At 46.8% G+C, this 15,475-nt stretch overlaps 4 protein-coding genes across 7 annotated transcripts in view; 2 read left to right on the forward strand and 2 right to left on the reverse strand.

Moving 5' to 3' along the window:
- LOC131271489 (vesicle transport protein GOT1B) overlaps positions 1 to 15,475 on the forward strand; it is a 433,296-nt gene that overhangs the window by 139,106 nt on the left and 278,715 nt on the right. The window lies entirely within an intron of this gene.
- LOC131271462 (heterogeneous nuclear ribonucleoprotein H3) lies at positions 4,359 to 10,141 on the reverse strand. 3 transcript variants are annotated; one of them, XM_058272903.1, is made up of 6 exons: positions 9,978 to 10,141; positions 8,936 to 9,431; positions 8,183 to 8,327; positions 6,724 to 6,854; positions 6,428 to 6,661; positions 4,359 to 6,289 (listed from the first exon to the last, which is right to left on the reverse strand). In XM_058272903.1, exons 2-6 carry the CDS (start codon positions 9,336 to 9,338, stop codon positions 5,499 to 5,501), a joined length of 1,704 nt encoding a protein of 567 aa, XP_058128886.1. In that variant the 5' UTR covers positions 9,339 to 9,431; positions 9,978 to 10,141; the 3' UTR covers positions 4,359 to 5,498. The 3 variants fall into 3 exon arrangements, with proteins under 3 accessions (XP_058128886.1, XP_058128885.1, XP_058128884.1); XM_058272902.1 differs by having other exon boundaries at positions 4,359 to 6,286; positions 8,936 to 9,461; XM_058272901.1 differs by having other exon boundaries at positions 8,936 to 9,461.
- Positions 11,298 to 12,027, reverse strand: LOC131271485 (small ribosomal subunit protein mS23). Its single transcript, XM_058272930.1, has 3 exons — positions 11,911 to 12,027; positions 11,681 to 11,842; positions 11,298 to 11,616 (listed from the first exon to the last, which is right to left on the reverse strand). Exons 1-3 carry the CDS (start codon positions 11,952 to 11,954, stop codon positions 11,334 to 11,336), a joined length of 489 nt encoding a protein of 162 aa, XP_058128913.1. The 5' UTR covers positions 11,955 to 12,027; the 3' UTR covers positions 11,298 to 11,333.
- Positions 13,866 to 15,475, forward strand: part of LOC131271478 (allatostatin-A receptor-like) — a 33,754-nt gene continuing 32,144 nt past the window's right edge. The window contains exon 1 of the mRNA XM_058272922.1: positions 13,866 to 14,426. Within this exon, the coding sequence (XP_058128905.1) occupies positions 13,866 to 14,426 (561 nt within the window). The remainder of the gene's footprint in view (positions 14,427 to 15,475) is intronic.

Genomic DNA, 15,475 nt, shown 5'->3' on the forward strand with positions numbered 1-15,475 from the left:
AATTCTGTCAACCCCCTTGATGTACTCGATATTTAAAAATGTGTTAAATAAACCTTCAACTCAGGCATAAATATGCGGGTTTATAAATTTAAACATTTCGCTTTAATTACCCTCGGTTAAACCTTTGTAAATCATTGGGATCGAATGCCTTTTTCGCACTTGTATCGAACGATAATCTGTACTTGGCTTACTTTGCCGGCAACTCAACGATCATCCGGAATCTAGCTAAAACCTTAGCTAGGTCAACACACACACACACTCGACCTCAGATGTGATAAGAAAAGCGAGAGAAATGAGATGAAGCCTTATCTGGCCAAAGGCACCGTAGACCTCTCTCGCTGAAGCAGTAGACAGACATTTAGAGCAGCCGCCGTTACGGTACCGTACCATGGACAAGGACACGTTTGTTTACCCTGAAAGATCCTTAACACTGCCGACATCGGCCTCGAGACCCACTCGGCATCTTCCGCCTAAAGACGTCTGTGGTAATGATCCGAAAAAGCATTGGCGAAGAAGTGTGAATATTCTTCTTCTTTCGGACCATTTCTCCCCGGCGCCAACGAACAGTGATTAGATGTCTTCGTGCGGGAAGGTTGCTGCTATGGGACGGTGGCTTATCTTTCGGCTTCGAGGATCACACATCATGCACATCTTCCAGCAGTAGGTCAGTAGTGGCAGCTCATCAAGACAGTTAAATACAATTACTTAATGTTTTTTTCGCTTCTCCAACAGTGGATTCCTTAGGAAGATCGAAACAAGAGATATCATCATTTTGGTGTTTGATTTCACGATCTTCGGCTTTACAACATTTTTGAGGTTGGGCCCGGCTTCTAACCGGTTTATTTGCCACCGAAAGCCGTTGTCCTTCCGATACGGACCGTCGGTGGACGGCCTGTTGGTATGGGTGAAATTTAATCATATCAACACCGGTTCGTCCTTTACGATGCGACCGCCCGAGCAATGGCCGACATTGGAGAGTGGAAGGACCACTTCTTTCGTCAACACCTACACAGCGTGAGAACTACGATTGACGTCATCGATGCGGTTTACAATACATTATTCGACCGGTATAATCCGGATTCGAGTCAGATTTTTTTGAAATTTTATATCCGCGACAAACCAGATTGGGCTAGATGAATGTGCAAAATACCGGATTGAGGAACGCTGAAGGAAGTATCGAAGAGGAAGGGCAGAGCCCACAGGTAAGGCTGGGTCAATCGTGGGGAATCACGTGATGCAAGCAAGAAGAATCAAAACACATGTAAACAACTGCCGATCCGGGGAAGTCCACTGAAGCTTGTTTTTCAAAAAACCATATCCAAGTGCAGTATCCAAACAGAGGTTTCAGTGGGTTTCACCAACAAGTAGGTAGCATAAAAGAGAAAATAATATAAAAATCCCCTCAAATTAATCCAGGCTATAAAGTTACGCACAAACTGTTCATATTTCATACTAATGATAATAAACAAGGGTGCTCGCTTAAGATACCCTATAACCCTAATGTGTATATAACTCGGAAGCTTCCTCTGTCTCGTTATCAACCTCGCAAAATTAAAGTCGTTAAAAACCAGACCGTTTTTTTCTTTTTGTTGCTTATTTTTCGGTATGAAATCAAGTGAAAATTGCTCGTTACGATTTGAGTAAACAACGCATGATAAGCGCATGTTTGCAAGAAGAGGAAAAAATCAAGCACACTAATTTTATTGCTCGTTACACTAACAAGTAAAACAACAGTTCTAAAGCATCGCACACAAAGTGTTACATCACTGTGGCTCACGTAATGATTACAAACGGGCGAGGTACAAATCGCCAGCCAATTACCGTAATCATCTTAATTTATCCACTATCATCTAAATCGAGCGATAAAATACGGCCAATTATAACGTTGCAAATCAATCGTGCATCAACTCTTTAAGCTACCCCGGCGCGTCTGATCTCACGCTATTTGCTAGATTATTTACTATCGTATACGTACTACATTATCTTGAAAAAGATAACAACGATGCGATCACGTTTATTTCGCGGCATAGAATGGTAGCATTTTTGAATTCCTTTTGCAATTCACATGGTGTTTGTGTAGTTACTAGTATTTTCCTTACAATGATCATATTGTGCAATCCGCCCGGAAGCTCGGCGCAATACTCGTGGGTTGCGAAACGGGGTGCGACCACGACTTATCGCCATCGACCAACCAAGTGCCAAGTAAGTGCTGGCAGATAAAGGCCGCCTTCGGATTGCGTTAGGCGCATTTGAAAACTATCGATATGGAAAGACTTACCTCGGTGGAATTAATAATAATCGCCAGCACGCCACCGCTAGACCCCGGCGGCCAGCGTTGCAAACTGTGACGCAATCCGCAATTCGCCAACAGCTCCAAGTCGACGACACTTCACTTCACGGGCGACGAGAACCGGACACTTTTCAAACCGCTGGCGCGAAAACGTTTTGGAGCGAAATGTAGGACCGACCACCAGTGGCCTCGCCGGCTGGGGGAGGGGGCGGAGATTGACAAGTTCAGTGTCACACGATCGCGCGGGTCGCAGACGGTGTCTAATTGCTCCGCACTCCGTCGAGGTGGAAGGGATGGGAGGGTTTTGAGGGAAGATAGTTAGCGATCCGGTTAACGGATATGCACGTTTGTGTGCCGGGCGCGGATGGGGATCGATGGAGAGGGGGGAAATGAGTGCGATTTTCGCTTATTTGCCAGTGGGATTGTTTCTATGTTTCTTCCTTCACGCCAGCTGACTGAATGTAACGAAGCGATCGTGTTCTGCAGGGCATGCGGTACAAACGGTAGAATTTTATTACCTGTTCCGGTTCACCTTTCCTTACTAACGCTCAAACAAACCCGAATCGTGCGGAACGTTTGATCACTTCACCTTTTTCGACGTTCTGTGTACAATATCCGGAAACGATCGTTTTAAGGAAACGAAAAAAAAACACACTTTTTGTATGATCTTCTACACAACTTCATCCTCCACAAACGACTCTCGCGGTAACGTGACTGGACATTTTCATCTACCCGGCAACGTACGAACCCGGCTACTGCGCGTTTGCACTGAACTACTTTCAGTTTGGCACGTCAGGAAAACTATTATTTGCAGCCGAAAAATTCCTTCACGACCAACGCGAAGAAACTCAAAACACACGAACGATGCGATGCGCACAACGTCACGCTGCAGGCCGTGTGATCGTTGAAAAGATCGAACAGCGTAAATCGCCCGGCTTCCTTCACCACCGAAGGAGACGAGGCGGGCTGCTAGCGGAACTCAGGTGTACCGGCGGCGATCAAGCGCACAAGCGGGACCCGCGCATTTTTGCACCGAAAAATCGGGAACGTTTGAGCAAATGCGATCGAACCGATCGAATCGAGGTGCAGCGGGCGACTGATTCTTGAATGATCGGCGCAAACCGTCTCCGGCACGTCATCGTCTTGAGGACGACTGGTGGTGGTGGAAGCGAGAGTGCGTGAAACCGTCGATCGTCATCGGTTCATGGGGACCCCCGGACAGGCGGTGGCAAACGCGTTAGGGAAACCGGAACGATGAAAGGCAGAAGCGACGTAAAAACGACACGACAAAAGAGACCAACCCATCGCGAGGTAAAAACGGTAGCAACGGTGTTAATATCTTTCTTTTTTTTCTCGACCCGGTGGCGCATCGGCACATCTCAACCGCGCAGACGAAGCGATGATCATTGGCGAAGATGAAAAATAAAAGAGGAACAACGAGATTCGGAAGAGATGATGGAACAAGAATAGCCGGGCTGGAAATCGGTGCTGACCGAATGCGAGGAAAAGGCACGCCCAGCGAGCGCTCCGTGCGGTTCTTCGTTGGCAAAACATGATTACATGTTTGCATGCCATAAAATGAAAGAAGAAAAAAGGTATAATTATGTTAATGAGATGTATAAAAGAATTTTTTAAATTATTCTACCAACTCAATGAAAATTGACAATGCAATTTGAACGTTTTTGATGAAAAATGTTAGTGTTAAAATATAATTGGAGTTGAACAATTTCGTTAGCAGCCCGGCCAAATAATTATATTATGAAACCAACATATAATAGTGATAAAAAATCATTCTCTAAAATGGTCAATACGAAGATCCGACTCAAACAAAAGTCCCTTCAAAAATACAACATTCCCTCGTCCATCAAAAAACGAAATCCAATCCACACCAGCCAACGACGGCAGGTTCAAATTGCAACCGCATGAGATGGACCGCCGGCAAAAACCATCCGACACACCTTGCTAAATAGTTCACACGTGTAGATTTCTTTCCCGGAAGAGGCACCAAAACCACCACCGGACCGTGGCGGAAGGTATTTTGTTTTGGAAAACGGAGACGGTGTTGTGTGTGTTTGTGTTTCAGCATATTTATTTCTGTCGTTTTATGTCAGCTTCATCTCGCCCTTCTCGTAGCTTTACAGAATCGTACCCGAATCTTGCGAAAATTGCGGACCAAACGGCCGAGTGTGGGAGCGTCGGTTGCATCTCATTAATATTATCATTGAACCATCATAAAAGAAAGTGTCTTATGTGGAGCGACGCGCAAAAACCGGAAGCTAGAATCGAACCACTTCTCTTTCGCATAACTTGCTGTGAGAAGGTCTCTTACCAATTAGTAAAAAAATGGTTAGTATATTTGTGTTTTCGTTTAGCTAGATTTTGTTTCGTTCGTCATTAAGTGTTTTATGTTTCTTTTTTCTTGCTTTCTCATTTTCTTTCGCTCTATCTTGTACTTATCCCATATGCTCTCTCTCTCTCTTTCCGATAGTAAATATGAGTTTTATATCGTGCCGTAATAATAATTGAGTTACTTTCTCTTAACCACGCTACTAGCAGCTACTATTACGATGCTCATGCTTCGGAAAAACATCCAGTCATCTCTCGGAGTACGTTGGATTTAAATCTCTCCCACCCACCACCACCACCACTGTTTATCGATTATCATTAGCCTAGCGGCCGCAAATGTTTCGCTTGCTCACCTATTAGTTAGAACAAAATGGGTTGCGAAACACTGCAAACCTAAACCAACCGCTTATCTTCAAATCCGAAAGTCAATATAGGGGTGTGTTTATTATGTTACAATTTTTCTCTGATTATCGCTTCAATATGCTGTGTCATAATGTGTTCATTTAAATTTAAGAAAGGAAAGAAAACGAGTGTTAAGAAAGGAATATGTATAGGAGGGCGCACCGAAAGCGAGATGCGCGTGCGTCAGTTCAGATTAAAAGGCTCAGAGTGAAGGGGTTCCTAACGCTAAATGGGTCCATGTTGTGCCCTTCCGCTAGTTGGCACACGAAGTCCAAAGGAGGGGAAAACATGGTTCAGACGGATCGTGGGCCCGGAAGTGCCCTTGCACGGGACGAAAGTAGCATGTGAGGTATTGTTGATGGATAGTGAACTTCGAAGACGAACTTAAATCTCTTGCTTGCGTGGTGCGTCTCCCTTCCGTGCCCGGGAATGGCCCCGGGAAAAGGGGATCGGCCGAAACTTAGTTGAAGTACTTCTTGGGGAACGAGTTGACGCTTCCACCGATGCTGCCGCCCATTCCGCTGCCACCGCCCCCGACGCCACCCGCCGCGAAGTTGCGCTGGCCGGCGAACAGCTCGATGTAGCGCGTGCCCATCTTCTCCTTGTCCTTGCGCATCGCCTTGATGGCTTCCTCCTTCGTCTCGAAGTACGCGTCACCCTCACCGGACGGGCGCTTGCGGGTGTTCAGCTGGATGACGCACTTGATCGGCCGGAGCGGCATGAAAAAGTCGTAGATATCCTGCTCGTCGCAGCTGAACGGCATACCGCGCAGGTGGACACAGTACAGATTCGGCTCGTCGCTCGAGAAGTCATTGTTGGAGTAGTTGTTCATGGAACCGTACCCACCGCCGCCGCCACCGCCGCCTCCCCCGACGCCGGAACCGTACCCGTAGCTGCTGTTGTACGAGCCCATGCCGGAGCTATTGCCACCCATACCACCGCCGCCCATGCCGCTGCCTCCACCGGACGAGTAGCTGTTGTAGCTGTTCGACATCGGCCCCGACGAACGGTAGCCACCACCACCTCCACCGTTGCCACCTCCACGGTCCATGTTCATCATCATGTCACCACCGCCAACGTTTCCGCCCGAGCTGTATCCGCCTCCGCCGGTGCTGTAACTGTTGATGCCCACGCTTGCACCACCGCTACCAACTCCACCACCACCACCGCCGCCGCCACCGCTGCTCATGCCCCCACCGGAAGGACTATCGCCACGGCCCGATCCATAGTTTGTGCCTCCACCTCGCTCTACTTGAGCAGAACGAAACCATAGCAATGGAAAACAATAAATCATCAACTCAATTTTCTCAAACCTTAGCCTTAAGCATAATCAAACTACTTTGCACGAACGACAAACGGCCAGGAATCGACTGAAATGGAAGTACTTACTTAGCTGATCCTGCAGCAGGCGCAAGATGTCGATGTTGCCCAAATTGTTCGACAGTCCCGAATTGTTCGGGCTGCCATTGTTGTTGGACGAGTACATCGGACCAACGCTGCCGGAACCGTTGTTCGACCCACCGTTGTACCCATTGCCACCATTGCCGTACCCACCGTCGGAGCGGTCGTTCCATCCACCACCCATTCCGCCACCGGATCCTCCCATCGGGCTATCGGAGTAGTCTAGAGAAGAACAGGTAAACATGAATAAACCAAACCTTGGGGCAAATTTATCAATCCCTTACCTTGACCATAGTTCTGCGAGTAGCCACCGCCGCTTGAGCTGCGATCGTTCCGTCCGTACGGGGTCATGCGTCTCATCCGTTTTTCCGCGCGCTTCATCTCGCGCGTGTTGCTGCGGAATATTTCGATGTATCTGCCGATGGAACCCGGCCATACATTGTTCACCACCAGGACGGGGAGGGGAAGGAATGGTCGCAAAAAGGAAACATAAATGTTGTGGGATATCACAACAACACACGGGACGGGTTGGTGAAGGAGAGGGAGAAAAGAGAATACAAATAAAATTAGACGATCCGACCAGTACAGCGTTTTTAAATCGTTTCCATGAGCGATGGGTTTATCATTAAATCCGTACAGATGTACTCCTGTCTTCAATAAAGTGAATCAATTTGTGGCGAAAGTGAACGGCGTTTTGCTGGCCCACGGAAGGAAAATGTTTGTTTCAGGTATCGGATAGCGTAATCTGCTTTACATTGCCTCCAAAATTAAAAGCGCGACTATTAGTGTCGATACGGTACTATATTGGCGGCACTAGACCCTCTGCAGTTTATTGTACCAGTTGCGAAGAGAGGAAAGAAAAGTGACGTTTCTTATAGAAAATTAATGCATGCAAATAAAGCCATTTGTTGATGGTAGTTGATGGAAAATCGCTCATTTTTATCTCGCTCGTACGCTGCGTGATGATTATATTGTGATGTGATATGTAAGTGAATTTTAATTGAAAATCGCACCGTCTAACAAAGCCAACCCGTGTTTCACCAGTGTTATTAATCACAAATTTCCACTCGATCGGTATCGACAGTTCCCTTATTAGGTTTTCCAACAAACAAACAAATCCAACGTTCCACCGACAATTGATGCCCACTTCCGACGAGCGCTAAGTGCGCACCCCGATCAGCAGCCCGATACCCGGTGGAAACCAGCAGCTGCAGCAAGCGAACCTTTTTCCCTCGGAACAGGAGAAATAAAAAAAACACCCGCGACACTGGCGTGTCCGGCATTGTAATGTAAGCAGTAAGTACCGGGAATCAAGGGGGTCGCGCAAGTGGAGCGCCTCAGTAATTATGCAGCGTTAAAATGTCGTTAAAGGGACGAAGGGAAAGAACGAAAATTTTGAGCACATTCGCCAGGGAAAAAACCGATAAATTACTTAAGGGTGTGCCAGGAAATTAGTACTCTCTTCCCAAGATGTTAAAAAAGATGAGAATTTAAAAGGATTCTGTTCTGTAGTAACGTAAAAAATGACCGCTAGTTGGTTAAGGCCGCGTTCGAAATGTAAACCCAGAGGGCACGGTATTTTCTTAATTATAAATTAAAAATTTTCGCAAGGACACTTATTTACTAACTACTTCCTTCAAGGGTTTGCTCAAAAGCCGGTATTGGTATTTGTTGTAACTTCATTTCTTTTCCTGTTGTTGTTTTGTTTCAATTGATAAAAAATAACAAAAACGAACCACCCACCTGTTCCCAATCTTCTCTTTGTGCTTGCCCATGGCCGTTTCAGCATCGGCCTCGGATGCAAACTCAACAATCGCCTCCCCAGATGCCCGTCCCAGGTTGTCCAGTAGTAAAAGTATCCCATTATAGCCATTCTTAATCGTCAACCCTGTTGGAGTGTGGTTAGTTTTTTTTTCACGTTGATTCTGTTTGTTCCATTCATATCTTGATAATTGTGTATATGGGATCTATTTTGGGTTCGGAAAGGATGTGATGATCGGGAGGGGCCAAAATTTCTGATTGTTTTTTTTTCGTTGCAGGAAAAGGGAATGGGATGAGGGACAGATGCTGGAACAGAGGAAGGAATCGTTCGGAAGGAGATGCCCAGATGTCCCTCCGGCAGACGAACCGATGCCCATGACAAAGCTCACGCTCATATGTGTGCGAGTCCACTTCGCAGCCTTATCCCACACCCACGAGCCCATCCACACCCTGGCCGCCGCCGACGCCGCCGAAAGCCGACGAGGCCCAAGAAAGACCCCGCGAATAGCCGGCAGTAGATGGGTGAAGGAGGTGGTAGTGAGAATGTTTTGGGTAGGGTGAGGACAACAGCGGACGACGTGTGTGTCACCTCCAGTCCTACGCCCATTTAATGGGGGGGGGGGAACGTAGTAGAGTGTGAACGGTGCATTTGTTGATGGGTGGAGGAAGGCCTTTGGTTGTCGGAGGGTTTCCGGTCGGTTTCGGGCGACACGCAGAGTGGCCCGCCATACTTACCGCAGAAGAACATCTTGATGTCATCCTTCGTGGCGGACCAGGGCAGGCCGCGCAGCTTCACCACCGGCCCACCGTCTTCGCCATCGTCCACCTCCTGCAGGGACATCTCGAACTGCTCCTCGGTGACGTTGAAGATCTCAATGTACCGGTGGCCAATGTTCTGCTTGTTGCGCGAGAACGTGTTGTTGCGATCCTGGACCGAGGCGACGCGGATGTACGCGTCCCCCGTTTGTCGCTTCGTCTGCGGGTTCACGCTGATGTGCACGTGCAGGATGTTGACACCGTGCAGAAAGCTGCGGATCTCCTCCTCCGTGATGCTCCACGGAAGCCCCCGAAGCCGCAGACAGCACGAACCATCCTCGTTCACGGGCGGGCCTCCTTGGCCTTGGTCGTAGCCGCTCATGTTGCCGACACCTGCTGCACTGCCTGAACCAGCGTCGTCGAGACCAGCACCACCGCCACAGTCACCGGCGTCGAAGCTGCTATTGTCCTGTTGCTGTAGATTAGCGATATCCGTCATTTTGTGCTGTGTGTGTAGATTGTAAACAGAAAACATTCAATCCCAAAATACAACCCCGCGACGACGCGCTTCCCGCGCCGACGACAACCGACGAAAACGGTGAGAAAAACAAAGCGACACTAGCGCCGCCAACGGTGGCCACGGGAAACTCTCGCCAGAGTCCCGCCTGCCGGTACTATGAAGAGGAAAGGAAAGAGAAACGTATACAAGCCGCTCTTTCGCGCTCTTTTTCGCCCACCGCTCGCCTACTAAAACAGGTAACCCTCGAATGGACGCCATATTGGCGCTGGCAAACGGCGAAGCCCATGACCTACGATTGTGAAAATTAAAGTTCTTCACAACAAGAGGAAACCATCGAGTTCAGATATTCTTCCAACATTCACTTTCTGCGCGTTTCGTGATGCTTGCGATCGCCTAAACACAAACCATAAATTCGAGGGGAAAGATGGACAGACAAGCAGGCGTACTTTTCCCTCGTCATGCCAAGCATCCGAAGATTCGGGGCACAATTGCAACACGTACCTTTCGGCGTCAAATCACAGATAACACGACACGTTTTCTTCACGCGGGACGCTTATGCCGTGGGTTAATCGAGTGTTCGTGGATTCGTGACGAAACTTTCACTTCAAACTACACAATAAGCGCACTTTCGCTCGGTCTAACGCGCTCCGACTTTGCAGTGAAGCAGTGAAGAAACCTGTGTGGGAAAGGGATAGCACCAAAGAATGAAGGGATCAGAACCAAGGTGTTATGGGAGAAGGTAAAGCCATCCCGTTACCATGGCAGCCATATTGAAATAAATTTTTGGGTAAAAGAGTAAATGAGGCCCCGGCCGCCATGTTTTCGATCGTGGGTACACCTCTTGTAGACGTTTAAACTGAATGTATGCAATTGGTGATACATTAATTCGTTAAATTCAACCTACGAGTATTTGAATCGTAGTGTGTACCGTTAATTTCGGCTACGCAATCAACCTACGGGTGCGGTATGAGGGGGGCCCACGGGCCCCCCTTATTTCTCAAAACTATAACAAACTCTCTTTTTCGGTAGACCTAGCGCAGTCCGCTCGCTTCGCTCGCTGCGGGCGCGCCGCCGTTTCCAAATCATTTCTTCGGCTAAACTCATTGTTTCATGCTGTCCATCATGTGTGGTATAGTTTAGTTACTAGTAACTTACAGTAACTTAACATGTAAAAGTATATTAACCCGCATTCAACCTCCACTGCGTGATTAGTTTAAACCGTTATGTTCTTTTAAGCGAACCGTTAGCGATCAAATATTTGAAAAGTATGCATGCGTCGTGCTTTGCATAGCTTCAGGCGCTTAATGTGAACCAGTAGGAAGAGGAGAATCTAGCCCGGGGCCTCATTTACTCTTTTACCAATTTTTGACTGTCACTTTTGATATCTTTTTTATTTGACCAAAGGAAGAGAATTGAACGATCTTTTATTTGATTGAATTTTATATTTCTCTAGTATGCATCATGCGTACCACGAAGATGAAACGCGCGATTTTTCATTGTCGATTCAGCATTCTTGATTAAGACTGAATCACTCTACCTCCCATTTAAATGAACTTTGACGAATGCGCATGGTTTTTGGTTTATAAGTTTTGGTTTGAAGTTTCAACTAAATGGCTTCAAACTAGATTGAAGCTGCTTGAGGCAGCTTCTTTAATCCCGCTCAAGCATCCAAAGGCACATTGTAAAATGTGGAACAATAAATCGAGATAGTTTTATCTCTAATTTTAGTAAATAAGAAGTTATTCTGAAATATTTTGATGAATGTAATAGCGTACGAAAGTAAAATGTTTCAGCGACAATAACCCTTTTCAACACAACCTGCCGTGAATAAGATAGAACTACGATTTATTCTTCGATTTAATCTTTAAAAATATCCTGCAATTTTACCGTATTATCCGTATCTGTTGGTGCAGTAGTTACAATAGGGTCTTGAGGTGTATTTTCTGCAGAACGTTTCTCTCTTTGTTGACGCATCTTGTCTTCCAGAAGGTCTAACGCCGTCTCGAACACCTTTTGTTCGTCCAGTGCACCCTGACTGGCCAGGCTTTGATAAATTTCAATGAACTGTTGAGTTGCCGAACGATTATTGTTATCCAACAGGTTTACAGCAAACAAGGCTTTGTTTGTTTTGTGAAACTTCCTACGAGGGGACAGCAAGATGATTAACACGTGAAGAACAATACATTCCTATTCCCAAAACTTACGCTCGGATAGTATCTTCTGCATAGAAAATTGGACGTACAGACACATTTGGAGCCGGACGATCGAACCGGGGTTCGTCTTTCGGAGGAAAAGCCGTCACAACATCATACCACAACGGCCGCTCGTCGAATTTCAATGCACCGGACTTTAGTAGACCCTGTGTTCTGTGGGCAGAAAACAATGATTAAGGTTGGTTTTAGACATCCTGTGTTAATGGAACGTTCATGTTTACCTAGTGATTATTGTTCCGATCTTTTCAAGCCTGCTGTTTGCCATTTTCGTTAATTTCTACACCGATGTTCAGCAGCACTGCTGTTTCAGCTCCCGGCGTATTGTGTTATGAAACCAGAATGACAACAACGTTGTTTTGGTTTTCCATTTGACGGACAATTTGGCTGACAGTTTATATAGTTGAGTTGAAGCGGAATTGAAACTCCAAGCAAGCTTTAATTTCTGACGGTAATTCAAAGTCCACCATCTAAATCAACATAGGGAATGGAGTTTAGTTCAAATTAAGTAAATTAAGTTTCTAAAAGCAAGGCAAAGTTTTGCCTGAAACAACTAACATATTGTTTCCCATTAGCTGAAACATAAATTTGACCAAAAACATCAAATATCCAGATGTTTAGGGTTGTTTCTGTATAATGTGAAAGGAAGTTGCAGCACCGATACATTACCAGCTAGTATTTGTAAAAAATGTTCCTTATATGCAAGTTCAGAAGAAGGAGCTATTGTCCCTGTAATGCTTGTTGTTGTGAGAATGACTATTAGAATTACTCAATAGCTTCCGTTCTGGGAACAGTACCTTAAGTTAAAGCTGCCTGAATGCCATATTTGCCGAGTACAAATGATACAAATCCTCAACTCTGTAGCTCTTTAAAGAAATAGAATGAAACTAAAACAAATACATGATCGTATTTTCATTACCCATACGGTCTGCAAAATGTTTTCCTCCAATTTATATTTTACCAAAACACTCCTTCAAACGATTTACTATTTCACAGAAGCCATCTTTTTTATTCAACAATTTATCTAAAATGACACACGTGGGCGATGGAGGCGCCCAGTACTTGTATCTTGTATGTTTTTATTTTGAGGTTTTTATCCATTCTATGTTCTCTAATGCGTTTTCTCTTTCTTCAGCTTAAATCCTTCAAGGACCTTATTATTATGTACCAAGAAAAAATGTAGCTTTCGGTTACTTTCGGAAATAATAGAAACCTCCTCTAATCACGTTCCCTAGCACGTGCGACCACGGTAACAGCATAAGTCAAACACACGTCCAAATAAGTGCGTGAGCGTTGGCTTCATTCATAACTCGGCCTCAACCATGAACGACAGCTACGCCGACAGGACACCCCCGCATTCTATCGAAGAAAAGAATACAAGCCAAACCAACCAGTTGATCCCTTCGAGCGTGTTTCCGTATTTTCCTCGGTAGAAGGAGCAAAAAAACACAGAAACTTGAACCTTCTCACTCACTGCCGGCCTATTCTCATCGCGCGTGCTCTCCATTTTCATCGTTCGCCTTCGGTTTCTCGATTTTCACTTTCCCATTTTCTCGCCCGAAAGCTGTTGCTTTCCTCCGGTCGGATCGCTGACCGTGCTGTCAGTTTACGTTCGGCATCCATCGAGAGTTGTGGTCGAGTTGAGTGCAAGTCCTATCGTTTAGTGTACCTGGACGCGTTAATTAAAATGGAGTGGTCTTACAGCAGCAGTGCGTACGGATTGGTCGAATCATGATAGTTCCGCGGCCGTTGTGAACCCTGGGCCGTGTGATGATCTATGAAGTGGTTCAGGATTCACGGTGAAAGGAGAAATGCCGACACTCGAGTGGAGTGGCGATATGAAGTTTTGAAGTGCGCACAATTTTCCCCTGTGAAACCTCTATGATGATTTACCTGTTCTGTTCCAACCTGTTGCTTCGGTGAAGAATGTCCCAGTTGTACCGAGGGAAAGGAAAAGCCTACCATAGTGGAATGTTTTTATTGAAACGTGAATAAATTACAAGCTCCCTGTAGAGGGAAAGATTAATTTTACGGCTCAACGATGGCGAACTGTGTAGCGTTAAGTCGTCTTGTGATAAGTGCAGATAAATTTGCTCGATAAATTCCCGAATCCTTGTGACTGGTGGTAGATTTGTGTTTTCCTAGTATCCAAATAATATAGCGTGTTAAAACAGCAGACATGGTTAGTGAACTGCAGAACTACACCCAGCAGCTGGTGGACATGGCGAGCAGGATCAACCTGACCGCGTCCACCACCGTCGCCGGGCCGACCCAATCGCAGGAGGAGGAACTGCAGACGGAGATGATGGTGTCGATCATCGTGGCCGTCTTCTTCGGTTTCATCGGCATCACGGGGCTGCTCGGGAACGCTCTGGTCGTGCTGGTCGTCCTCTCGAACCCGCAGATGCGCTCCACCACCAACCTGCTGATCATCAACCTGGCCGTCGCCGATCTGCTGTTTGTCGTCTTCTGCATCCCGTTCACGGCCACCGACTACGTGCTGGCGTCCTGGCCGTACGGTGACCTCTGGTGTAAGAGCGTGCAGTACCTGATCGTCGTGACGGCTCACGCCAGCATCTACACGCTCGTGCTGATGTCGCTCGATCGCTTCCTGGCGGTGGTGCATCCGATCGCCAGCATGGTCATACGGACGGAGAAAAACACCGTGCTCGCCATCACCATCCTGTGGATACTGATCATCACCACCGCGCTGCCCGTGTCCTTCTCTCACGGTATCAATGTAAGCAGGGGCCCACATAAAGCCATTGGGGAAAATGGGAAACCAATCGGGGGTCATCTGTCATTCGCTCTACTTCTAAATAAATAATTTGTTTGTATTTGGCCTCGGTGTCGAGATAAGGGATCGGAATTTTATTAGCCTGTAATTTCATCGTACCACTCGACGATGGCGATGGTGGAAGATGATAAGAATATCCTCGAAAAAAAACAACATTCACTCACATACATACAAACAATCGGGATAATCTTTCGTTACCATCATCGAAATCCGATCGACATGAATCGATGCCGAGCGCATGCCTTTCTAAGGGCTCTTGTGGCTGGATGTGTACATGTGTATGTGTAAGTTCGTATGTGGGTCGGACGGTTTGTCTGCCTATATTGCGTGTTAGTGCCGCTGTCCGGTCATCGGGCCGCTCCTTCCCGTTTCCTGAGTCCCGGAGGAGACTGGCAGCGCGTTTTGTTTTATTATTTCCTTTTTATTTTCCTAATGGCGCATCACTTCCCTCTACCCCCAGCGTGTCCACAATCATCCAGTCTGCTAATCTGCGGGCGTACAAGTGTTCCGTAACATCGTTTCGATGGCCAACCGTTCGCCCCGATGTTGGTTCGACAACAACAACAGCAAAAAAGGGAAATAAATAAAACCGCGAACATGATGCACGCGGGTGACGGCTATTCGCCATTGTGCCCGCCACCATCTGGCCGTTGTTTTGGGGATGCAATAAACCAACGGACGACGTTGCGGAGGACGCCGGTAGACCAGGAGTGGCAGGATCTTGTCATGGCGTGTATCGCTATCAATTCGCGTTGGAAAAGCGCTGGCATTCAAACCCCTCCGCTTTCGGGGTTTCTGTGGGTTGGGCTTGGTCCCAGTTGTTATTGTGCGCCTTTTGTGTTGCAAGTTTCGTGGAATGTAATCTCTGTGTAAAGCATAAACGAGGCAAGGGAAAAACATTGTACTACAATGCACGAAGCACTCCGCCGCTTGGAGATTGCAAGCTATTGATGATGGTGGCTTTATTTCGCACCTTCTATTGCGCGGAAAGC

Source organism: Anopheles coustani, chromosome 3 (assembly GCF_943734705.1).
Source record: "Anopheles coustani chromosome 3, idAnoCousDA_361_x.2, whole genome shotgun sequence".
NCBI classification, from domain to species: Eukaryota; Metazoa; Arthropoda; class Insecta; order Diptera; family Culicidae; genus Anopheles; species Anopheles coustani.

What these genes read in the sequence shown, in the direction of transcription:
- LOC131271485 (XM_058272930.1), bottom strand. Translation starts at nt 11,954, where the DNA reads ATGGCAAACAGCAGGCTTGAAAAGATCGGAACAATAATCACTAG. An exon ending in ATCGGAACAATAATCACTAG is followed by an intron (nt 11,843 to 11,910) that starts GTAAACATGAAC and finishes TTCTGCCCACAG; the next exon opens with AACACAGGGTCTACTAAAGT. An exon ending in GCAGAAGATACTATCCGAGC is followed by an intron (nt 11,617 to 11,680) that starts GTAAGTTTTGGG and finishes GTCCCCTCGTAG; the next exon opens with GAAGTTTCACAAAACAAACA.
- LOC131271462 (XM_058272901.1), bottom strand. Translation starts at nt 9,455, where the DNA reads ATGACGGATATCGCTAATCTACAGCAACAGGACAATAGCAGCTTCGAC. An exon ending in AAAGAGAAGATTGGGAACAG is followed by an intron (nt 6,855 to 8,182) that starts GTGGGTGGTTCG and finishes TTCCATCGGCAG; the next exon opens with ATACATCGAAATATTCCGCA. An exon ending in CTCGCAGAACTATGGTCAAG is followed by an intron (nt 6,662 to 6,723) that starts GTAAGGGATTGA and finishes GTTCTTCTCTAG; the next exon opens with ACTACTCCGATAGCCCGATG.